The sequence below is a fragment of the Sciurus carolinensis genome, chromosome 3 (genome assembly GCF_902686445.1).
Source record: "Sciurus carolinensis chromosome 3, mSciCar1.2, whole genome shotgun sequence".
Classification (NCBI taxonomy): domain Eukaryota; kingdom Metazoa; phylum Chordata; class Mammalia; order Rodentia; family Sciuridae; genus Sciurus; species Sciurus carolinensis.
Window position 1 is genome coordinate 15257019 of NC_062215.1, and position 26936 is coordinate 15283954.

Here is a 26936-nt window from a genome sequence, read left to right on the forward strand (position 1 = left end):
TCTATTTTAGTCCGGGTCTCTCAATGCCTCCCCTTCTTGAATCCTGGGTTCTGGAGCGACAGGAGATGCAGTCACCCTCTAGTCCGCCATCTTGGATCACCCCCTGTGATTTCATTTTTTAATGAGTACTATTTTCTTTTTCTTTTCTGCTTTTGTGTGTGTGGATGATGAGATTGAACCCAAGGCCTCAGACATGCTAGGCAACTGCTTTATCACTGAGTTATATCCTCAGCCCTACTTTCAGGTGTTTTTATTTTTATTTATTTATTTTTTGGGTGGTACTGGGATTGAACTCAGATGCAATCACTGAGCAACACTGCCAGCCCTATTTTGTATTTTATTTAGAGACAGTGTCTCATTGAGTTGCTTAATGCCTCACTTTTGCTGAGGCTGGCTTTGAACTTGTGAGAGCTGCTGGGATTACAGGCATGCACTACCATGCCTCCAATTACTTCTGGTTCTGATAGTCCACTTAATCATTTCTTGAACAATTTAGGGTTCATGATTTTTGTGTTCCATTTAAAAAATCTTTGCCAAACTGAAGGTCATTTAGGTTTATGTCAAACACATAGTTTATGAAGTTTGATAGTTTTTGCTTTTAAGTTTAGGTTTATGAACTATGTGAAATTAGTTTTTGTATATGGGATAAGGGAAAGGTAAGAATTTTCTATTGCATGAGGACATAAAATGCTCTGCAATATTTGTTAAAAAGAATATACTTTTGTCTTCGAAATTGCTTGATGACTTTGTCGAAAATGGGTTGACTATAGGGGGGTGGGGTCTATTTTTGGACTATATTCTATTCCTTTGTCTGTCTTTATACTACTAATAACCAATAACCAATAACTGACGTACTACAGTTTTATATTCAGCCTTCAAATCAGGTGGTATATATCCTTCAACTTTGTTCTTTTTCAAATTCGTTTCAGCTATTCTAATTCCAATTAAAGGACAATATTAGGCTGTCAGTTACTACTAAAAAGCACACTGGGATTGCCGCTGATATACAAATGGGAAATTTTCAAACAATTTCTTGGGGGACCAGATACTAAGTATCTGGGGTTTCATGGGTTGAGAGGTAACATCCAGACTATTACACAGGTGGTATTTACATAATAATTTAAACCACAACCATTTAAAAATGTAAAAACCATTCTTAGCTTGTAGGAGACAAAGAAACTGGTGGCTGAACAGTCTTGGTTTCCTGCTATAGTTTACACCACTTTCTGGAATAGGTAAATTTGGAAAGAACTGACAGTGTAAACAATATGGAGCATATGGTCTTGAACATGGCATACTTTTCCATTTATTAATTTTTCTCCACTGTCTTTTGCAGGTTTCATTCTATTTAAATTTCTAGTTTTTGTTGCTAGTACCTAGAACTACAATTGAACTTTTTGCATATGGATCCCGAGACTATCTGAACCTCATCGATTAGTGTTCTTTGAAATGGAAGTTTCATTACTTTGGTATGATTGATTAAATAACTCATAACAGGTGATTAACTCAACCTCTAGCCTCTCCCTTCTGGCAGCCTGGGGATGAGGCTGAAAGTTTAACCCTGTAATCATTTCTTGGTTTTCTAATGACCAGTCCCCATCCTGAAGCTATTTAGGGATCCATTAATATGTTCCTATCAGTTTGGGACTTTCAAGGGCTTTAGAAAAGGTGTCAGGAACCAGGGAGACAGATCAAATATGTATTTGTTATCATACTTTCCTACAGATGACAATTACATTAAGTTGGGTGAAAGAGTAAGTAGAAAATCAAATAGCATACAGAGAATCTCCATATGATTAACAGCATACCTTGTATATACTAATGGTTTTCTCTATCTACAATCAACTATAGAGAGATAAAAGCTGGAATTCTATGTCTGCAGATTTCCTTCATTTTGAAGCTCTGTTATAGGTACATATACATTTAGGTTTGTTATCTCTTCTGTATGAATCAATTCATTTATCCTTATGAAATGACCTTTCCATTATAGGTCATATTTGTTCTGAAAATAGATAGAGCAGAAAGATGATGAGCAATGTATTATGGGTTCAGGACTAGAGGGAGTTCAACATTGGTTACTAATCCTTTCTAAGGACAGAATCAAGGGCACCAAAGCAGCATATTACCATGTAAGAACAGACATCAAAAGATGGCACTATTAGATCTATGTGGGCAAAAGGGTTGGACTATACTAGGTTTGGTACTTGTTATTGTCTGAATGTTGGTGTCCCTCAAAAATTCATCTGTTGAAACAATCCCCATTGTAACCGTATTATGAGATAGGGTCTTTGGGAGGTGATAAGGTCATGAGAACTCTGCTCTCATGATGGAATTAGTCTGGAATGTTCCCCAAAGTTTCACATGTAAAGGCACGATCTTCTGCTTGGTTCTGTTGGAAGACAGTAGACCCTTAGGAGATGGGGCCTGGTGGGAGGTCTTAGGTCATTGTGGGTGTACCCCTGAAGAGGACTGTGGGATGTTGGTCTCTTATTTCCTGGGTGTTATAGGTGAGGCAGCATACTTTGTGACTGGTTTCTGCCATGATTACTGCCTGCCCTAGACCCAAAAGCAAAGTGACCAACTGACTATGAACTTAAACCTCCAAACTGTGATCCAAGATAAACCTTTCCTCTTTTTAAGCTTATTATTTCAGATATTTTGTTATAGTAATAGAATACTGATTAACACAGTGCCCTTATAAAAGAGATTCAAGGGAGCTTGCTCAACTCTACCACCATGTGAGAACACATAGATGAGATGCCACCCAATGAGACATGAGTCCTAACTGCTAATGCCTTGATCTTGAAAGTACCTGTTTCTATAATGTGTACAATGAATTTCTGTTACTTGTAAACTAACTACCCAATAAGGTATTTTGTGGTAGCAGCCTGAGCAGATTTAAGATGGTGTCCTAAATATACATACTGCTTGCTATCTAGCCAAAGTGACCTTGACAATGGCTTGAACTATGCCCAAGATTCTCATTTGGGTGCACATTATTAAAACTCCTGCTCCAGTCTGATGAGTTGGCTATAGTGGCTACTCCTAGTCCTTTGTGTTAATAATGGACAAATAATGGACAAAAGTCAACAAATGTTGCTTACTTCATGTCTGTGCTATATAGTCTCTTGCTTCTTTTCCTGAATTTCCCTGTTGCCACTGAGATGTGAGCATGGAATAGGCCTACTGGTTTGTGTAAGAGGAAAAGTAGGGAAGATAATGCCTGCTGTGACTATCTTTGAACAATGTGAGAAGGAAGTCAGCAGGTAAAACCCCTTCTTATTCCCCTGTTCCACAGTTCAGGACATAAGGTCTCTTGAAGACCTATAGAAGGACCAAAAAATCACCTCTGACAGCTGTGTAATGTAGTCCCTTATATTTGTTCTGCTTCACTATTCCTTTCTTTCACTCTTACTTCCTGAAATGTACTCCTTTAAAGAAGTGTTAGCACATAAATTTTGTCTCAGGCTTCATTTTCTAAGGAATATGTGCTAAGGAAGGCCTGTTGGGTAAAACAGTTGGGAACCATGGGCTAGACAGTCTTAAAGCTAATTCAAACATTCAAGCTATATTATTATTTCAGCATATGGCTAAAACTATTCACTGTAATTAAAAATTTGTTTCACATATTGGTTCCTAACTTTTTTTTTGCCACCAAACACAAAGTTGTACCTTCCCCAATGAGATTTTTATGGATTCCATAGCATATTTTATAATGATGGCATAGAGGTATATATTTGTTATGCATGTAGGTGCTTGTGTTTTTCTTTTAAACAGGTATGTGCTTATCCTAATTTCTCGAGTTTTTCTCATTAAAATATATTTAAATACTGTTATTTCAGTGAAATCTGACTGAATATACTTTTGTGTGGTATAAAGGTGGTGATTCATCTGGCTTTGTAATTCTTTGCTAGAAGCTTAGAGTTCTCACAGCTGCTAGGGTCAACACACTGAAAACCAGAGAATGGAACTCCTTCCCAGAGGACTTGTCTAAATGTGAAATGTGTGTTATTCAACTCCTTTTGTGGGTTTTTTTGTTGTGTTCAAGCAGAAGTTTTTATCATTACATTTCAAGCTGGAGTGGGTTAAGATTTACCCTTGTCTCTGTGTGGTCTTTCCCTGGTATGTATCACAGAAACATGTTCCCTTTCTCCAGATAAATCATGAGCACATCTAGTGGCCCCAAATACTGCAACATTACACTTTTAAAGGTCTGAGAAGGTAATAATGAGGTTCACTATTTTCACTATTTCAAATAGTTATTTAATTATTAATTATGCATTTACTGATGACTAAACATTGGCTTTGTAGATTTACTGGAATTATACATATCAAGGGTGACAACACCAGTTATCTCACATTGAACAGAGGTTTTGACAGAGATATATACTTCATAGATTAAATATGAGAAACAATGAAAAATGAATTAGAGTTATCCTCACAAATATTTGGAAACTGAAATATACTAATAAAAATTATGACAGTAGTCCTGATTGGTGGCAGAAAATTTTAAGAAACTTTAATGAGAGATGTAACGACGCCTATGGGTCCTATTTTACTATTTAACTGCAAACTGTTATAATTAAGAAAGACTTTTAGCCACAGCATGAGGTCCTGCTTCTATCTCTAGCTCTTCCACATCCTCTCAGCAAACAAAGAGAACATCCAGTTTTCCTAATGTGAGGAGAACAATGATGACTTTTGCATTCCCATTTTATTTTTTGGCATAAACAAAACAAATATGTCTTATGCAGTTCACTTGTATTTAAAAAATTAAGCCACAGGGTATTCCTAGAACTTTTACAAGATAAATGTATCTAAAACAGTCTTGGGCACTGATTATGTACTCAACATTATTGAAAGAATGACTAAATCAGATTTATTGGTCCAGAATCACTGGGTTACAGAAAAGTGAAAATAAACAATTCATCCAAAATATCAGAGGGAAAGTTCTTTAGGTAATAATTCCCATTTAGAAATTTTGTGTATTTTTGTTTCATTGATGCTGTTCACAGATTTGGGTGAGTTAGTTAATTCCACTCACTTACCTGTTCAATAAATTTTTATTGCCTATCTGGTATGTGTCAGTGATCAAGACAAGTCCTAAGCCCTTAAACCCAGAATGAAGGCAATTCTGTAGCAAAAGAGGTATATGTAGGAAAAAGTGAAGAATAAATGAAATGCTATTTTTTCAAAAAACATGCTAATATCTGCATATTATCCATTTTATAGATATATTAATTCAACCATCCCTTATTGTGAGATGTAATTAGATCTAATTCAATAGTGACTGAAGCATCAGAGAATGCAATCATAGTTTGACGCATGTGACTAAAAGCAACAAAAATTCAAAGCCTGTGTAGTCTACATGCCCAATAACAATTTTATCTATATAAGTTAAACATTGATATATGCAAAATTTCTACCCATAAAGTCAGAGAGGATGATACTACCTCTCAGTGAAAAATACACATATAGTTTTCTACTATATATGTTTTAATCAGCTTTTTTTTTTTTTTTGGCACTATGACCAAAAGACCTGACAAAATAATTAGAAGAGGAAAAGTGTATTTGGGGCTCATAATTTCAGAGGTCTCAGTTCGCAGATAGTCAAGTCCATTGCTCTGGTTCCAAGGTAGGGTAGAACACCATGGCAGAAGAGTGTGGAAGAGGAAAGTAGCTCAGGACACGGTCACCAGGAAGGAGCGGGGCGGGGAGAAAAGAGCTCTGCTCACCAGGGACAAAATATATATATCTCAAAACCAAGTCCCTAGGGACCTATATCTTCTAGCCATACCCTACCTGCCTACAGTTACCACCAGTTAATCCATTCCAAGTGGATTAATGCACTGATTATAAAGTAAGGCTCCCATAACCCACTCATTTCATCTCTGAATTTTTTTGTATTGTATCACACATGAGTTTTTGGGGGACACCTCATACCTAAACTTAATATTCTGATCCTGTCCCCCAAAAGCTCATGCCCATTTCAAAATGCAAAGTACACTAGTCCATTTCTAAGAGTTCCCACAGTTTTAACAGTTCCAGTACTGCCCAAAAGTTCAAGTTTTCAAATTTTTCTGCTTTGTTTTCTGTTACTGGTTATCACAGTAAACTTGGCTGAAAGCTGCTGGCAGTATCAATGCTACTACCTGAATGCTGTGCTGCCTTGAAATCTCCTCTATCAGATTAATTAGTCCATCACCTTTAAATTTACCTTCACATAAAGTCTCAGGACATGGGAAAAGCATAGACAACTTCTTTCCAGAATGTAACATGAATGGCCTCTAGTCCAATTACCAATAGAATCCTGCTCTGAAACCTCACAAGCCAGGGTTTACTGTTCACCAATCCTACTGGTATTTGGACTCTGAATTCCCACCAGCATCACCTATTAAGCTCTCCTTTTTCAGTGTGCATCTCTAAACTTTTAAAAATCCCTATTCCCTCCCAACCAGCTCCAAAGGTTTCTGAACCACATGGTCAGTTAGTCACAGCAAGATCCCACTCCTAGTACCAATTTCTGTTTTAGTTAGTTTTTTCATTGCTATGACCAAAAGACCTGATAATAGCAATTAGAGGAGGAAAAGTTCATTTTGGGCTCATGGTTTCAGAGGGTCAGCCCCTGGTTAGTTGCGTTCATAGCTCCGGGCTGGAGGTGAGGCAGAAACATCATGGTAGAAGAGCATGGTGGAGGAAAGTTGCTCAGAACATGGCCACCAGGCGGGAGAGGGAGAAAGAAAGAGCAAGTGAGTGAGAAAATATATCCCAAAGTCATGCCTCCAGTGACCTACCATCTCCAGCCACACCCTCCCCTCCTACAGTTACCACCCAGTTAATCTGCTCAAGAGGATTCATGTACCGATTAGAGTAAGGCCTCTTTTACCTCTAAACTTCTTGTATTGTCTTATACAATATTGTGGGATGCCTTTCATCTAAACCATAACCTAATCTATCTTTATCTCTATTATTATTTTCTCAAGCCTGATTGTTCCCAGGTAGAACAAAGAACAGCAGGGAAATAGTCGAAGTAATTAAAGAGATTTTTCTGAGATGCCTCCATTTTCCCTTGATGGTGATTAAAAAAAAAATTGACATTTCAGTATGAAGAACTACTTACATGAAGTATCTGTTTATATTAGTATACAGGCAAGGAGGGGATAGTGTGAAGAAGGAGGAATTAGAGTCTTATAAACAGACTTACTGAGAATAAAATTATATCTATATTTTAAAAGTTTTATTATTGTACAAATTATATACTGTAAAATATACCTACTGTAATGTTTAGTAAATTTACAGACTGGCACAATCTTCACTGTAAATTCAATTTTAGAACATTTTCACAATCCCAAAAGTTCCTTTGGGTAGTAATCTCTGTTCTCACTCCAGTTCTAGACATCTACTAATTTTCTTTTTGTCTATAATTGCTTTTCCTGGAATTTTGTTATGGGCCAGGCTATACGGGCAATGACTAAACAGACTCCATTTTACCCTGAGACTCCAGGACATATAGGAAATGCTTCTTCCGTGGGCACATCCTGCCTCTGTACCTATCAACAGTTGCTTAGCATGGCAAGTTTGGCAACACAAAATGGCAATTCTTATATAATGTAAAATTGTTCTCTTTTTGGTTCCTATTTTTCTTGGACAATAAACCCTGTCAAGAACGATTGTCTAACTTATACCTGATTCTTTAACTTGTACCCGAATGAGGTTGTTTAGACCTACTTTCCCTTCTGCTTATGATTTTAGATCTCATGATGTTAGTTTGTAGTTTTGAATCATAGCAACAGCCACTTAGATTAATGTACCAACATGCTTTACTTATGGTATAAAACCCCTACAACTCTATGCTGGGGCTGTCCTCCCAATAGGCATTTTGGGGCACTGTATGAGATAGTCAGCCAGTCAGTTAATAAAGAAGCTCAAATTTGGACTTCTCAGTGGTGGACTGGTCTGTTCTTAAGTTGTGCCCCAAAACATTTTGTATAAACAGAACCAAACAGTATGAAGAATTTTTTGTTAAGCTTCTTCATTTAGCACATTTTGGAGGTCAATTTTGCTGCATCGTTAACAGTTTGTTCATTTTTTCTCCTGAATAATATTTTATGGTATAGATATACCAGAGTTTGTGTAACTATTATCAGCTGATGAATAGTTGAATGATTTTTTTTTCAGGTTTCAGCATTATGAATAATGCTGCTTCCTGTTAAAATGTTTTCAGTTTCCTGGGTTGATTCTTTCTTTCTTTTATTTTTGGTAATGAGGATTGAACCCTGGGGTGCTTAACCACTGAGCCACATGCCCAGTCCCTTTTTTTTTTTTTAAATAACAATAACATAATAAATTATAAATACAGGCATATACTGACACACACAATTATATTTCTTAATTTAAACAACATGAAGTAAATGCGAATAATAGAGACTAACATTAGATAATTCACAGGAGGGTCATATAAAAATGTTTCCTCCCTCACATGGAGGCTACACCCTAACCCTGGCATGGAAAAGCATCATAATTTATCCCTCATAAACCTTAGGTACTATGCCAACTCTTAGGGTTACCAGTATTCCAGGATCTTTGAAGTCAGGTTTATAGCTTTTTCAAAAAGTAAACATTAAGTAAAATCTTGTTCTTGTGCATTCACTGTAGGGTGGATTTTTAGTTTCCAGAATTTTAGTGTCCAGATCTTTAGTTTCCAGCTTGGTGCTGGGATAGGGCAGGACCCTATGAGGAAGGAGGATTGCTGGGCTCATCCACTTATTTTGACAGAATCACTGAATCACTGGCGTAAAAGGTGCTCCCTTAAATGGATAGAAGCCAAAAAGATGTGGAGAGAGAGAGAATAGCAGGAACCTAGCAGCCTGACGTGGCATTCTCACATACAGACAGCTTGGTAATCTGTTTCCATAAAGATTCCTTTCCATAAAGCTTATGCAGCTCTCCGTGAACTGGTAAAGTCAGGGCAAGATGTACCTGCTCTGGGAAAAGGCCACTACCTGCCCCCAAACAATTCACTACAGCTCTGCCCAGCAAATACACTGACATAGCCCTTAGCCTTCAGCCAGAGACCCCACCCTCAAGCTGAATAAGGACTGTACCCTGGGGGGAAAGTTACAAGAAGTCGCAGTAACAACACACGACACACACAAGAGACACAGGAGTCTACCCTTAGACAGTGTGAATTCCCTGATGCAAGCAACTTTCTCTTATTCTATACTAAGCAGGGTTTTACACTACAGTCAAGAGGTTATTCTGAGCTTAGTCTGGTGGTGCACGCCTATAATCTCAGAGACTCTGGAGGCTGAGGCAGGAGGATCACAAATTGAATGCCAGCCTCAATAACTTAGCGAGGCCCTAAGCAACTTAGGGAGAGCCTGTCTCAAAATAAAATAAAAAGGACTAGGATCTGGCTCAGTGGTAAGTGCCCCTAGATTCAATCCCCAGTACGAAAAAAAAAAAAAAGATTGTTTTGTTTTAAATTAAAGTACAGGATCCTATGCTTTGTTCTTTAGCACCATGAAATTAAGATAGCCCCAGTGATAATACTAATTATGGGATTTTTTTTCTTTTTATTGTAAACAAATGGGATACATGTTGTTTCTCTGATTGTACATGGAGTAAAGGCATACCATTGTGTAATCATAAATTATATAGGGTAATGTTGTTTGATTCATTCTGTTATTTTTCCCCTTCCCCCCACCCCACCTACCCCTCTTTTCCCTCTACACAGTCCTTCATTCCTCCATTTTTGCCCCCCCCCTAACTCTAACTCTAACCCTAACACTAACCCTTCCCACCCCCCATTATGTGTCATCATCCACTTATTAGCGAGATCATTCTTCCTTTGGTTTTTTGAGATTGGCTTATGTCACTTAGCACGATATTCTCCAATTTCATCCATTTGCCTGCAAATGCCATAATTTTATCATTCTTTATGGCGGAGTAATATTCCATTGTATATATATGCCACAGTTTCTTTATCCATTCATCAACTGAAGGCCATCTAGGTTGATTCCACAATCTGGTTATTGTGAATTGAGCAGCAATGAACATTGATGTGGCTGTATCCCTGTAGTATGCTGATTTTAAGTCCTTTGGGTATAGGCCAAGGAGTGGGATAGCTGGGTCAAATGGTGGTTCCATTCCAAGCTTTCTGAGGAATCTCCATACTGCTTTCTAGAGTGGCTGCACTAATTTGCAACCCCACCAGCAATGTATGAGTGTACCTTTTTCTCCACATCCTCACCAACACCTATTGTTGTTTGTGTTCTTGATAATCGCCATTCTTATTGGGGTGAGATGGAATCTTAGGGTGGTTTTGATTTGCATTTCTCTTATTACTAGAGATGTTGAACATTTTTTCATATATTTGTTGATTGCTTGTACATCTTCTGTGAAGTGTCTGTTCATTTCCTTAGCCCATTTGTTGATTGGGTTATTTGTAGTCTTGGGGTAGAGTTTTTTGAGTTCTTTATAGATTCTGGAGATTAGTGCTCTATCTGAAGTATGATTGGCAAAGATTTTCTCCCACTCTGTAGGCTCTTTCTTCGCATTGCTGATAGTTTCCTTTGATGAAAGCTTTTTAGTTTGAATCTATCCCAGTTGTTGATTCTTGCTTTTATTTCTTGTGCTACGGGAGTCCTGTTGAGGAAGTCTGGTTCTAAGCCGACATGTTGAAGATCTGGACCTACTTTTTCTTCTATAATCTGCAGGGTCTCTGGTCTGATTCCGAGGTCCTTAATCCATTTTGAGTTTAGTTTCGTGCATGGTGAGAGATATGGATTTAGTTTCATTCTATTGCATATGGTTTTCCAGTTTTCCTAGCACCATTTGTTGAAGAGGCTATCTTTTCTCCATTGCATATTTTTGGCCCCTTTGTCTAGTATGAGAAAATTGTATTTATTTGGGTTTGTGTCCGTGTCCTCTACTCTGTACCACTGATCTACCTGTCTATTTTGGTACCAATACCATGCTGTTTTTGTTACTATTGCTTTGTAGTAGAGTTGAAGATCTGGTATTGCGATACCCCCAGCTTCATTTTTCCTGCGAAGGATTGCTTTAGCTATTCTGGGTTTCTTATTCTTCCAGATGAATTTCATGATTGCTTGTTCTATTTCTGTAATACCTCATTGGGATTTTAATTGGAATTGCATTGAATCTGTATAGCACTTTAGGTAGTATGGCCATTTTGACAATATTAATTCTGCCTATCCAAGAACATGAGAGATCTTTCCATCTTCTAAGATTTTCTTTAATTTCTTTCTTTAGTGTTCTGTAGTTCTCATTGTAGAGGTCTTTCACCTCTTTTGTGAGATTGATTCCCAAGTATTTTATTTTTTTCAAAGCTATTGTGAATGGGGTAGTTTCCCTAACTTCTCTTTCTGAAGATTCATCACTTATGTATAAAAATGCATTAGGTTTATGGGCATTGATCTTATATCCTGCTACTTTACTGAATTCACTTATGAGTTCTAAAAGTTTTCTGGTGGAATTTCCTGGTTCCTCTAAATGTATAATCATGTCATCAGCAAATAGGAATAGTTTGAGTTCTTCTTTTCCTATCCGTATCCCTTTAATTTCTTTGGTCTGTCTAATTGCTCTGGCTAGAGTTTCAAGGACGATATTGAAAAGAAGTGGTGAAAGAGGGCATCCCTGCCTTGTTCCTGTTTTTAGGGGGAATGCTTTCAGTTTTTCACCATTTAGAATGATATTAGCCATGGGCTTAGCGTAGATGGCCTTTACAATGTTAAGGAACGTTCCCACTATCCCTATTTTTTCTAGTGGTTTGAGCATGAAGGGGTGCTGTATTTTATCAAATGCTTTTCCTGCATCTATCAAAATAATCATGTGATTCTTGACTTGAAGTCTGTTGATATGGTGAATGACATTTATTGATTTCCAGATGTTGAACCAACCTTGCATCCCTGGGATGAAACCCACTTGATCGTGGTGCACTATCTTTTTAATATGTTTTTGAATGTGATTTGCTAAAATTTTGTTGAGAATTTTTGCGTCGATGTTCCTTAAGGATATTGGTCTAAAATTTCTTTCCTCGATGTGTCTCTGTCTGGTTTAGGTATCAGTGTGATATTGGCTTCATAGATTGAGTTTGGGAGGGTTCCCTCCTCTTCTATTTTATGGAATACTTTGAGGAGTATTGGAATGAGCTCTTCTTTAAAGGTTTTGTAGAACTCGGCTGAGAACCCATCTGGTCCTGGACTTTCTTTGTTGGTAGGCTTTTGATGACTTCTTCTATTTCATTACTTGAAATTGGTCTATTTAAATTGTGTATGTTCTCCTCATTCAGTTTAGGCAATTCATATATCTCTAGAAACTTGTTGATGTCTTCGAAATTTTCTGTTTTGTTGGAGTATAGATTTTCGAAATAGCTTCTAATTATGCTTTGTATTTCCCTTGTGTCTGTTGTGATATTTCCTTGTTCATTCCGAATTTTAGTGATTTGGGTTTTCTCTCGTCTTCTCTTTGTTAGTGTGGCCAAGGGTTTATCAATTTTGTTTATTTTTTCGAAGAACCAACTATTTATTTTGTCAATTTTTTGTATTGTTTCTTTTGTTTCAATTTTGTTGATTTCAGCTCTGAGTTTAACTATTTCCTGTCTTCTACTACTTTTGGTGTTGATCTGTTCTTCTTTTTCTAGGGCTTTGAGCTGTAGTGTTAGGTCGTTTATTTGTTGAGTTTTACTTCTTTTATTGAATGTGCTCCATGAAATAAATTTTCCTCTAAGTACTGCTTTCATAGTGTCCCAGAGATTTTGATATGATGTTTCTTTGTTCTCATTTACCTCTAAGAATTTTTTAATTTCCTTCCTAATATCTTCTGTTATCCATTCATCATATAATAGCATATTGTTTAATCTCCAGGTGTTGGAGTAATTTCTGTTTTTTACTCTATCATTTATTTCTAATATTCAATCCATTATGATCTGATAGAATACAAGGTAGTGTCTCTATCTTCTTGTATTTGCTGACATTAGCTTTGTGGCATAATATATGGTCTATTTTAGAGAAGGATCCATGTGCTGCTGAGAAGAAAGAGTATTCACTCTTCGTTGGATGGTATATTCTATAAATGTCCGTTAAGTCTAAATTATTGATTGTGTTATTGAGTTCTATAGTTTCTTTGTTCATTTTTTGTTTGGAAGATCTGTCCATTGGTGAGAGAGGCGTGTTAAAATCACCTAGTATTACTGTATTATGGTCTATTTGGTTTCTGAGATTGAGAAGGATTTGTTTGACATACATGGATGAGCCACTGTTTGGGGCATAGATATTTATGATTGTTATGTCTTGCTGATTTATGTTTCCCTTAAGCAGTATGAAATGTCCTTCTTTATCCCTTCTGACTAACTTTGGCTTGAAGTTCACATTATCTGAAATGAGGATGGATACCCCAGCTTTTTTGCTGAGTCCATGAGCATGGTATGTTTTTTCCCATCCTTTCACCTTTAGTCTATGTGTATCTCTTTCTATGAGGTGAGTCTCTTGTAGGCAACATATTGTTGGATCTTTCTTTTTAATCCAATCCGCCAGTCTATGTCTTTTGATTGATGAATTCAGGCCATTAATATTCAGGGTTATTATTGAGATATGATTTGTATTCCTGGTCATTTGACTCATTTTATTTATTTATTTATTTGTTTATTTATTTATTTATTTTTGACACAACTTGGTTCCTCCTTTATTTGAGAGTTCCTTTAGGATAGCTCCTCCTTTTGCTGATATGCTTCTTTGTTTTTCATCTCTTCCTCATGGAATATTTTGCTGAGAATGTTCTGTAATGCTGGCTTTCTTTTTGTAAATTCTTTTAGCTTTTGTTTATCATGGAAGGATTTTATTTTATCGTCAAATCTGAAGGTAAGTTTTGCTGGGTATAAGATTCTTGGTTGGCATCCGTTTTCTTTCAGGGCTTGGTAAATGTTGTTCCAGGCCCTTCTAGCTTTTAGGGTCTGGATTGAAAAATCTGCTGATATTCTTATTGGTTTCCCCCTGAATGTAATTTGATTCTTTTCTCTCACAGCCTTTAAAATTCTGTCTTTATTTTGTATGTTAGGTATTTTCATTATAATGTGCCTTGGTGTGGGTCTGTTGTAATTTTGTGTATTTGGAGTCCTATAAGCCTCTTGAACTTGATTTTCCATTTCATTCTTCAGATTTGGGAAATTTTCTGATATTATTTAATTGAATAGATTGTTCATTCCTTTGGTTTGTTTCTCTAAGCCTTCCTCAATCCCAATAATTCTCAAATTTGGCCTTTTCATGATATCCCATAGTTCTTGGAGATTCTGTTCATGATTTCTTACCATCTTCTCTGTTTGGTCAACTTTATTTTCATGGTTAAATATTTTGTCTTCAATATCTGAGGTTCTGTCTTCCAGGTGTTCTATCCTATTGGTTGTGCTTTCTATGGAGTTCTTAATTTGGTTTATTGTTTCATTCATTTCAATGATTTCTGTTTGGTTTTATTTTAATATCTCTAACTCTTTAATGCAATGATCTTTTGCTTCCTGTATTTGTTCTTTTAACTGTCGATTGGTGCGATCATTCAATGCCTGCATTTGCTCTTTCATTTCATCGTTTGCTTCCCTTATCATGTTGATTATTTATATTCTGAACTCCCTTTCTGTCATTTCTTCTGCCATGCTGTCATTGGATTTTATTGATGTAACATCTAGATTTGTTTGAGGCATTATCTTCCCTTGTTTTCTCATATTGTTCAGGTATTAGTGGACTGCTGAGATGTTGCAGATTTCCTCTACTGATTTAAAATGTCCCTGAAGATTTCTAGTATATCCCCTCTTAGCCTTCAGTAGCCTGAAGTCTTGGAGGAAGTTGATAATGCGGTGCTCCCCAAGGAAGCTGCCTCTCTAGGGGTGGTGGCCTTCAGGTGGGGTATATTCCCTGCTAGTGGGCAGAGGTGCCTCCACTTGTTGACCAATGGTCAACCACAAGGGAACTAGGCTGTGGGCTGAGGCAAGGCTTGTTTGGGCCTGTGTCTCTGGTTTTACCGTCCTTGTGGGAAAACCTCACCCGGCGGGGAAGACTCACCTGGTGGGGAGGTCTCGCTGGTCAGTTCCCCTCCTGGCGGTTCCTCTCAATCCACAACTACCACCTGGGCAGGGCAGCCTTCCTAGGCAACGTTCCCAGGGGCTTCGGCCTGGGAACCTCACCCTTCGCAGACGAGTCTCCTTAAGCTGCCTCTCCTCAGAGAATCTGCCCGCAGTCCTGGAACCTTCACTCCGCCCCTCAGCTTGTCTCTGTGCAGCTCTTCCACCGAGAAGCCGCCTAGGTCCTGGGACCATGCTTTGCACCTAATCACCTGCCTATGCGGCCCCTCCTCTGAGCAGCCACCTGGAGCCCCGTATAGACGCTCCGAGCCCCAGCAACCCACCGCCCGCCTCTTCCTCCAGGCAGCCACCCGGTGTTCTGTGTAGTAGCTTCGAGACCAAGCAACTCATTGCGCACGTCCTCCTCCTCCGGGCAGCTTCAGGAGCGGTTGCTCTGAGTCCAAACAGCTCACCGCGCAGCTCCTCCTCTGGGCAGCCGCTGGAGCACTGGCGGGTTGCTCCAAAACCAAGCATTGTGCTGAGCGGCCTCCTCTACAAAGCTCCCAGTTTTCCGTGTCACTGCTCCAGCGGGGGGAGGGGGTATCTTGCCGCCTGGGCTGGGTAGTCTTCCTCTGCAATGTTCCCAGGGGCCCGGACCTACCTCCTGGGCCTGGGAGCCTTGCCCTTCGCTGACGAGTCTCCTTAGGCTGCCCCTCCTCAGAGAAGCTGCCCGCAGTCCTGGAACCTTCGCTCCACCCCTCAGCTTGTCTCTGCAGCTCTTCCACTGAGAAGCCACCTAGGTCCTGGGACCCTGCTCTGCACCTAATAGCCTGGCTATGCGGCCCCTCCTCTGAGCAGCCGTCGGAGCCCCGGTGGGTTGCTCTGAAACCAAGCGTTGTGCTGAGCGGCCTCCTCTACAAAGCTCCCAGTTGTCTGTGTTCACTGCTCCAGCGGGGGGAGAGGTGTCTCGTTGGGCAACTCTACTTCACAAAGTTCCCTGCGTTCTGGTACTACCGCCCTATCTGGGATGTCTCCCCAACGGGAGAGACTCACCTGGTGGCTTTGAGTTGGTTCCAAGTCTCTCAATATCTCCTCTTTTGAATCCTGAGTCCTGAAGCAACATGAAATGCAGCCACCCTCTAGTCCACCATCTTGAAAAACCCCAGTCCTTTTTTTAATATGTTATTTAGAGACAGGGTCTTACTGAATTGCTAAGTGCTTTGCTAAGTTGCTGAGGCTGGCTTTGAACTCGCAATCCTCCTGCCTCAGCCTCCCAAGCCACTGGGATTATAGCCATGTGCCACTGTGTCTGGCTCATGAGTTGAAGAGTAAAACTCTTGAGTTGTATAGTAAGTTTACGTTAACTTTGTTAATAATAGTCAAACTATTTTCCAACATGGCTGTACCATTTTACATTCCCATAGGTAATGTGTAGACATTATAGTTTATCTATATCATTGCCACACACTGTCCTTTCTTAAAAAAAAAAAAAAGGCAGGTGTGCAGTATCTCATTGAGATTTTAATTTGCTTTCCCTAATGACATCAAGCTTTTTTTCATGCCCTCATTAGTTATTCATATATATCTTATTTGGTAAAGTGTCTTTTTGAATCTCTTGCACATTTTAAAACTGGTTTATCTTCTAAAATATTAGAATTTATTACCTACTTTTGTTGGTGAGGATTACATTTTTAATTCCAGATAAAACTCTTAGGTCATTTTTTTCTGAGACATTTTAAAACTATGAAATGTATTGTAATGATCTGCAGACACACAGACCTGAGCTTGAGTGTCAGCTTTGCACCTTATTGTCTATGTGCCCTGAAATCAATTATTTTGAGTCTCAGTTTTCTAAGTCTAAGAAGAAACATTATTTTATTAAACAATACAGAACTGTTTTATGACTATAGTGATTCATTCTATGCTTTATCTCTAGGGCTTCCTAGATGTCTGGTACTGACTCTAACCCAAGAAAAGTGCAACTAGGATAACTAATGATTTATAATTTGCTACTTAAAGTTTGAAACTCTCCTGGGAGCACCCAGGACTAGCTTTTTTATGTTTTTATTAGTGCACTATATTTTTATAATATTGGGTTTAATTTGATGTAATCATATATGCACAGGCTGTAATTTGTTCCACTTTAGTCACCAAGGTTTATTCTTTCCCTCCCCTCCTCCTACCTCCTGTGGTTCCCCTTTTTCTCTCTAATGGTCTTTCTCTCATTCATAGTTTTTTTTTTTAGTAGTGCTTTATGAAAATACATAAAAGTGAAATTCACTGTAATAAATTCATATATGTACATAGCATAATTTGGTCAATTTCATTCTACCGTGTCTCCCTTTTTCTATCCCTCCTCCATCCCCCTCAATCCCCTTCCTTTACTCCATGGATCACCCTTCTATATTGATGGATTCCTTCTGCCTCACTTCCTATCCCCCTTATTTGGTATAGCTTCTGCATATAAGAGAAAATAGACTCTTGACTTTCTGAGTCTGGCTTATGTCACTTACCATGATGTTCTCCAAATCTATGCATTTATCAGTAAATGCCATAATTTCATTCTCCTTTATGGCTGAGTAAAACTCTACTGTGTATATATATAACTTTTCTTTATCAATTGTTCTGTTGATGGGCAGCTGTGTTGGTTCCATAGTTTGGTTATGGTGAACTGTGCTGTTACAAATGTTGATGTGCTTGTATCACTAAAGTATGATGATTTTAGTTCTTCTGGATAAATACCAGGGAGTTGTATACCTGGATCATATGGTAATTCCACTCCCAAGTCTTTTGAAGGATCTCCATACTGCTTTCCAAAGTACTTACGTTAATTTTTAGTTCCACCAACAATGTATGAGTGTATCTTTCCTCCCACATCTTTGCCAGCATTTATTATTATATTCTTGAAAATTGCTGTTCTAACTGGAATGTAGTTTTGATTTGCATTTCCCTGATTGCCAGGGATGCTGAACATTTTTCCATGTTTGTTAGCCATTTATATTCTTCTTTTGAGAAGTATTTGTTTAATTCATTTGCCCATTATTAATTGGGTTGTTTTTTGATGTTACGTTTTTTGAGTTCTTCATATATTTTGGATATTATTCCCCAGATGGAAGACCAGTTGGCAAAGATCTTCTCTTATTCTGTAGGCTCTCTCTTCATGCTTGTTTCCTTTGCTGTGCAAACGTGTTTTAATTAATGATGTCCTACTTACTGATTCTTGGTTTTGTTTCTTACACTCTAGGGATTTTGTATGGGAGTCAGTACCTGTGCTAATATGTTAGAGTGTTGACCCTACGTTTCTTCTAGCAACTGAAAGTTTCTGGTCTAATTTTATGTCTTTGATCCACTTTGAGTTGACTTTTGTGAAAGGGGAGTTAGTTTCATTCTTCTACATATGGATATCCAATTTTCCTAGCACCATTTTTAAGAGACTATCTTTTCTTCAACTTGTTTTTGGCACTTTTGTTGAGTATCAGATGACTGCATCTGTATGGATTTGTCTCTGTGTCTTCTATTCCACTGATCTGCTTGTCTGTTTTGATGCCAACACCATGTCAATGCCATGCTGCTTTTGTTATTCTAGCTCTTGCTATTTGAGATCTGGTATTGTAATATCTCCAACATCATTCTTTTTGCGCAGGATTCTTTGACTATTCTGGGTCTCTTATTCTTCCAAATGAATTTCAGGACTATTTTTTTCTAATTCTATAAAGAATGTCATTGGTATTTTGATGTGTACCACACTGAATAACACTTTTGGTAATATGGCTATTTTGACAATATTAATTCTACCTATCCAAGAACATAGGTCTTTCCATCTTCTAAGGTCTTCTTCAATTCCTTTCTTCAGTGTTCTATAATTTTCACAGATGCCTTCATGTCCTTGGTTAGATTTATTCCCAAGTCTTTTTTTTTTTTTTAAGGTCGTGAATAGAAGAATTCATTCTCCTGATTTCTTTCTAAGCAGATTCATTATTGGAGTATAAGAAAATGACTGCTTTATTTATGTTGCTCTTAAATTCAGCTGAGCAGTTGAATTTATCAGCTCTAGAAGTCTTCTGGCGGAATTTTTTGGATCTTCTAGATATAGGATCAGGTTATCAGCAAACAGAGATAATTTTGCTTCTTTTCCTATTTGTATCCTTTTAATTTCCTTTTTGTGCCTGATTGCTCTGGCTAGAGTTTGAAGAATTATATTGAACAGGAGTAGTAAGAGTGGACATCCTTGTTTACTTCCCAATTTTAGAGGAAATTCGTTCAGTTTTTCTTTGTTTGGTATGATGGCAGCCTTGGGTTTGTTGTGTACAGACTTTACAATGTTAAGTTTCTTCTATTCCCTAGTTTCTCTAGTGTTTTTAACATGAATGGGTGCTGGATTTTGTCAAAGGTTTTTTCTGCACCTATTGAGATGATCATGTGATTCTTGTCCTTAACTCTAATTATGGGGTGAATTATATTTATTGATTTGCATATGATGAACCAAACTTGCATCTGGGATGAAATCCACTTGTACTATCTTGGCAGTATGTTTGTGAAAGCAGTCTGCCAGTATTTTATTAAGGACTAGTTGACAACTTACATAGCTTGGACTTAGCCTGGCTTGGCTATATATCCAGAGAGGCATCAAAGAACACACTGGGAACATTTTAGGAGTTCTCCTGAAACCAAGATTTCTGATACAAATTAGGTTTATACTCTGAGGACAGGGCATACAACACTATGTGCTGAAGAACAAATCCTGGAAAACTGCACCTGAAGTGTCTTAGGTCCTCTTGTACTCACCTGCACTCTTTTTCTCTTGATTTACTATATCGCAACTGAAAAATTTTTATAAGCATTTTCTGTTAAGTATCATACATCCTTTCAATTTTTCTTTGAAATTTTTACAACTATTTTATTAAAGGGTTATTGTAAGGTTTAAACAATAGTATCTGGACCATCGTGTATGTTCAGTAAATGGTTATTATTAAACTACTGAACCAGTCAAGTTAATCATACAAGAAAAATGCTCTGGTATTCTTACCCTAATGAAAATACTGTTCAGACTATTTTAACAAACATGCTATGCAATATAAATATAACCCTATGGCTACCAGAAATTTACATAGTGCTTAGTAAGTAGAGAAGTGGAAAAGATGATGAAGTCACTGGTATAGTAACTAGAAAGAAGAAGTGGTGAAGATAAACCTGCACATTTCTGAAAACAGGTGGGGAAAACTTAAAAAAAAAATCCCTAATTCAAATGATCTAGTGTTCAGTTAATGACTCAGGGGTACCTTTTGTAAAGTGACAATTTGGATCAAGGAAACAACATATAACATTACGCTAATATATACATTACTAAAGGAACAAGAGGCTTTAATTAGGAGATTCTTATTTTGCTAAAGTAAAATATCAGGAAAACATAATCACTGAACAAAGGACTTGGCAATAGATACTTAATCTTTGTAGGTGTTAAATAAAATGCAGAAACCCAAATGGATTCAGCTGCAGTTCATCTCTTTGCTATAAATTCATACCAAAAAGGACTGTTAATCACAATTTGATATGAATAATATAAAGGTTAGAAATTATGCATATTTCATGAAATTAGAATGATCAAAATTTTTGCTTGAAGCAATGTAATATCTGATAGGAGATTATAAGGAGATTATAGGCACAAATACAAGACCATTAAACTAATAAAATTATGCCAATAAAAATCACAATTATAAAAACACCTGACAATTTACCACCTCAGATTTGGGATGACTGTGAGTTTGAGGAAAGGGAAGCTATAATGGCAACAGAAAATGTTTTCTGTGGTAAAATTTACATTTGGGGTGAATTGAGACATCAGAAGATCAAAGAAGTTTTTAAAGGCTAGTTTATTTTTTTAAAAATTTTTGTTGTTGTTGATGGACCTTTATTTTATTTATTTATTTATATGTGGTGCTGAGACTCGAACCTAGTACCTTACACATGGTAGGCAAGTGCTCTACCACTGAGCTACAACTCCAGCCCAGGATCAAAAGAGTTTGATTAAAAGTTTTCAGAACTCTAGAGAGGAACTTCTTATATTTATAATACTTAAGAATTCAGGCATTTCTAGTATACTGTCTGACATAAATAGGATTCTATATATTTTGGCAAGCTGTAAGAGTGATTCAATAAGGCACATATATGAATGGCTAAAATTCTGACAGCTAATTATAAATATAAAGCATCAAAACAAATCACATTGAACTGACTGATACATATGTATGTCTATATGAATTTCAAATTAAAATGTATAAAATAAACATTTGATAGCTTCTGTGCTTTTTATTGATGAAATAAGATTACTTATGGAGCATCAATAAATAATAGCTCATCTTGGAAGTTTTTGTTTGAAATCATGTAAGTAATAATGTAATGTGAAAAAGCAGGTTGTTTTCACATGGAGGGGAAAATATTTCAAGCATTTTTAACAGTTACTTAAATATTTCCAGGTAATAAAAACATCTTTGATTGTTACTACTTATTCTATATACAACATTCTCCCAATTCAAATTACATTAAAAAAAAAACTAAAGGAAACAATTTCTTCAGGATGACTGGTTAACATATGATTTAATAAATATTTTATGATTCAAGTAATTTTAAGACTAGATATTATCCCTTTTCTCCTTTCTTACAATTCTTTTTGGGGTACTGGGGGTTGAACCCAGGGGTGTTTAACCACTGAGCCACATCCTTAGGCCTTTTTATTTTTTATTTTGAAATGCAGTCTCACTAAGTTGCTGAGGCTGGCTTTGATCTCTTACAACTTTATAAGCAAATCTGTTTCAGTATTTATAAAATTTAAAGAATGGAATTTCATAATTTTTCTTTTTCTTTTTTTATATCTTTATTTTATTTATTCATTTTTATGTGGTGCTGAGAATCAAACCCAGTGCCTCACACATGCTAGGTAAGCACCACTGAGCCACAACCCCAGCTCCTCATCGTTTTTCAAAATAGATACATTATATAATGTTGACACACCTTTTGATAAGACACACAATTCTGAAAACTTATCAGGAATAAAAAGAGAAGAACAAATTTTTAAGAGAGAGAGAGAGAAAGACAGACAGACACTACCTACTATAAGCCAAGCCAGGAAGCCCATCTTTAGTTTCCAGAATATATATGCATTTGCTCTGAACATTCATTGATGTGTTAAGCTTCTTCAAAAAGTAACTATTTTTAAGCAGATTTTGTCTGATTCTTTCTGACTGAATGGACATATTTCCAAAGCTATTTTTAAGTACAAAAATATAGATGGTATACAGTTATGGATACTCTAACATCAATGGAAGAACCCAGGAAGAAGCTTGACAAGGAATTATAAAAGTTATTTTGCCAAATTAATCATAAAGAGAGAATAAACAGGTCAATGGAGAATTCTAATCTTGTACTGTTCATTCAAAATGTAATAAAACTCCATATTCTACTGAAAGTTACTTTAAGCACTGCCAGAAAGGAATGAAAAGTGCCAGGTGAGCCCTTCATCCCCATCCTTAAGCTTTTCTTTCTTTTACAAATATTTACTATGCAACTACTCTGCTGTAATATGCCAGTGACAGTTATTGGATTAGGTGCTACATATGTAAAGATGAATAAGTCTCGGTATTTGTTAAAAAGGAATTAGTATAATGGGGGAAAGCAGACTCAAAAAGTAAATTTTTTTTATAGTTGTATATGGACAGAACGCCTTTATTTTGTTTATTTTATATGGTACTAGGATCTAACCTAATATCTCACATGTGCTAGGCAAATGCTCTGCCACTGAGCTACAGTCCCAGCCCTCAAAAAGTAATTGTAATACCATGTGTTAAATGCATTGATACAGATATACAGATGTGCATATGCAGTAATGAAGTAATAGTATGCAATGGATAGGAGCTGGAGTGCAGAGCTAAAGAGAGATGGTACTAGTAGGGGTGACAATATTTCTTAAGCTGAATCTTAAAATCATCTGTAAGAAATAAGTCAAATTTAAGGAGATTATTTGAAGAATAATCAATATGAGCAAAAAAAGAAAAGAAAAAACTAGAATGTGTCAGGCAACAATGAATTTTAATATTACTAGAATAGTAAGTATAAGGTTCTTGGAAGAAGTGGGAGAGAAGACTAGAGAAACTGGTCATCACCAGATCATGAGGGCCTAGGCTTTATCTTATTGGTAAATGGGAAACAGAGAAGTGATGTGGTCAGATTTAATTTTCAAGTAATTCCCTTCATCATAGGTAGCTCAGAGTCAAAGGAGTAATTGATTTTCAGTTCATTTATTTTGATGGCTCTGTGAGAAGCAGATTTAGGAAGGGCTAGAAGAAGAGTTGAGAGAACAATGAAATTAGTATTAATCTAAGTCTGAGAAAATGAGGACCACCAAAGCAATTCTAGAAAGAAAGAAAATAAAACACAGTGATGAGAAATACAGGGAGAGGAGATGGCAAGGATTATTCTGAGTTCCCTAGTTTGAGTACCTGGGTAGAGAGGATATCATTATTAATTAAAATTTTAAGCATCTTTATTCCAATAAACTTGAAAAAAGATAAAAACTCTAAGGAAAACTGATGTAAGAAGAAAAAGAAAATTTAAATAGTTTTGTAGCATTAAATATATGGAGATAGTTCAAAAAAAATCAAGAAATTTGCATTTATTGCAGGAAGATAACATTGGGTCCAGTAATGACAAATCCTACTAATATTCAAAGAACAGGTAATCCCAATATCCCACAAACTACCTCAGAGGAGAGAGAAGGTACTCTTTATTACCTTTCATTTCTCTATTTTATTTATTTAAAATATTTAGTTATTTAATGATTATCTCTAAAGACTTCTCATACAAATGAGTTATGAATTAGAAATTATTAAGATAAATCCTGCGGGTAAATAAAAAGTATAAGACATGAGCTCTGCCATTTAGAAACATGTGTTCTACTATAAAGAAAATTAATATATAACTGTAAGTAACAATATTAGTTATTGACAGAAGGTCTTGTAACTCTAGAGGAGGCAGTCTATTCAGATTTCAAGAGAAGGGAGAGATAATCAGAGTGCTTCATGATTATTCTTGAACCTCTGTCCATGATGAAAAGAATGGTGATAAAAAGTCAGATTGTAGAATCAAAAAACAGAGTTGGAGAAATGAAACAGGTATCATGGAAGACAGAGTATTGTTACAGTAGTAAAAAAGGATGGCAACACTGAGAAAGAGAAAAGAATAGAGAGATTGAGGGTGAACCTTGAACAATATTTATACTTAGATGGGTTCAATCTATGTTACGAGGCTAGCCTAATTCTTTTTTTATGTAGATGAACAGCATGCCTTTATTTATTTTTTTATGTGGTGCTGAAGACTGAACCCAGTGCCTCACTCGTGCTAGGCAAGAGTTCTGCCACTGGGCTACAGCCCTAGGCCAAGACTAGTCTAATTCTGGACATCAAAACTTAATAATGGTAGAAAAAGAAAGGAAAATTTGAAGTTAATCTCACTCATGGACATACCCTCCAAGAGTTTTTTTTTTTTTTTTTTTTTTTTTTTGTATCTGCTGCAAACTGCTAATTATTGAGTTGAAAATATTCCTATAATCATGTGATTTACAAGGACATTCTATTTAAAAAAAAGAATGGGCTGGGGTTGTGGCTCAGTGGTAGTGCTTGCCTGGCATTCGAGAGGCACTGAGTTCGATTCTCAGCACTGCATCAAAATGAATGAATAAAGTAAAGGTCCATCAACAACTAGAAATATTTTTTTAAAAATATATTAGAAAATTCACAGGAGAAAAATGAATTCCAAGGTTTTTTTTTTTTTTTTGGTGTCCAAGCTTGCCATAAGAATGTATTAATATCAGGTTCCTGAATCATAAGCAAAGAAACATTTTTCTCCTTTCACAGGGTATAGAAAAAAGTGAGGATTTTTTGCTGACAAGAAGCCTGAAGGGGCTCCTAAACTTATCCAAGTTTATCCAAGATATGTGGGTTGAACAAAGAGATCCCAGAACAACTCAAATTTCAGTTCTTTAGCCACTTAATCTTAATAATCTTCTTTCAGTTTTCGCAAAGCTCAATATGTATCGGTAAGGAATGAATCTTTTCTGGACCACTTTTGTTGACAGAGAGATAATGTTTGGGGATTTACAGAAACATGTGTACAGAATTTTTTTCTATCTACTCCTTCTTATCAAGTAATAGCCTGATAAGAACTGGTAAAGCAGGGAGATATACCTTGCATTTTGTTTAACTTTATTTCTCTCTTCAGCATCAATAAAAAGACAAGGGTAACATCTATCAATCTGTTTAGAAAATCAAAAGTAGATTTTTGAAAATCATAAGCTTGTGTATTTTAAAAAGAAAAAAGCAAAGGACAAAAACTATTATAAAACATAAACTCACCAATGATGCCGCTATCTCTGCTTTCAAGGGTGGAGGTTGGACTAGTAACAGCCCCATAGCTACAATCCTTGGCAGCAGCATTTGTACTGACTGGTGGGAGGGTAGAGCAGGGGCTACTGGCTGGTGGAGAGGCAGTGCTGCTTGTCAGTGTGGAACAGGGACTTATCCGCTGGGTGATTGCTGAGGTCTGAAAAATTAAAATCAAGAAGTAAAGATAAACTGACTAAGTACATTTTGATGAAAATAATACCTTGATGAAAAAAGAATAAAGAATCTACACATGGCTTTTACATCTATTAGGCTTTGTTTTTGCTTTCCAGCAAAGAGAATGCAGTGTCTATAATTAAGGTGAATCTTTATGAATTTAACATGAGCCAGGACTTGTGGACAATTTTTCCTGCTAGGAAATAACCCGTGACAAGTAAGTATTCACTATAGAAATATAGAAATTTCTTATTAAACACAAGTTTTCCTTGCTATTTCCAGACAATAAAACTTTCAGAATGCTTAGAACTTTGTCTTGTTAATAATTTTCTTTGTATAGAAAAAGAAATAATACTTATGTAGATGAGGAGAAATAAAAATAAAGTTTTTAGTGCAAAGTAATGTTTTTTTGATACATAGGCACCTACCCAAAACAATAATTGAACACAAGGAAAAATGCCTTACTCTAAAAGTTTATATAATAAAATAGATTGAACTGTTTATTTAATATAAAACTATTTCTGTAGAAACAGATTGCAGACAGAGATCAATTTGTATCCTTAATTACTGATTCTTAAACCTGAAATTACCTCCTTTTTGATGAAGGAATGGATAATTACCAAAAAGGATGATAATATATTCAGGTTTACATAATTTAATAACAATTCATTTTTCTTCAGTTTCTTCTACCCAAAATAAAGAGCTGAAATAGTAAATCAAAATACATTTCTGTCAAAAATGAAGAAATTTCATTCTTTTCAAAATGTAAGTGATCAGTGACAAAATTACTTGAAGAAGCACTAATGCTAAATTAAACATGCTTATATATTAATTTAAAAGAAGTCTTTCAACTTCTTTACATATAGTCTGTATTCATATTCTCTGCTAAAACTGAGGATTTACATTTAATAATTTAACTGAAGAACATGTTGCTTATTAGCTATGAGAACATTATAAGCTCTTCAACTTATTCTATGATAATTTCCAGATGCAATCCCTTGTATTTAATTATCCAGGTTTTGATTTTCATTTAAATACTATCACCAAGTCATAAAAGATATATTTGGCTCAACTAAGCACAAATGACATTCTTATTATCCTGCAACTAAATAAATCCTTTCAATCATATCAATAACATTAAGAATTGACTTTTCCCAATAACATCAGTGCTTAATATATGCAAATTTCTTCTACTATATAATCTTTCTCCAGAGGACAGAGGAATTTCAATTTCTTCGTAATCTCCTATATTTGTATAA

At 36.3% G+C, this 26936-nt stretch overlaps 1 protein-coding gene across 1 annotated transcript in view; it reads right to left on the reverse strand.

Moving 5' to 3' along the window:
- Positions 1-26936, reverse strand: part of Tanc2 (tetratricopeptide repeat, ankyrin repeat and coiled-coil containing 2) — a 476564-nt gene that overhangs the window by 201596 nt on the left and 248032 nt on the right. The window contains 1 exon segment of the mRNA XM_047542811.1: positions 25474-25660. Within this exon segment, the coding sequence (XP_047398767.1) occupies positions 25474-25660 (187 nt within the window).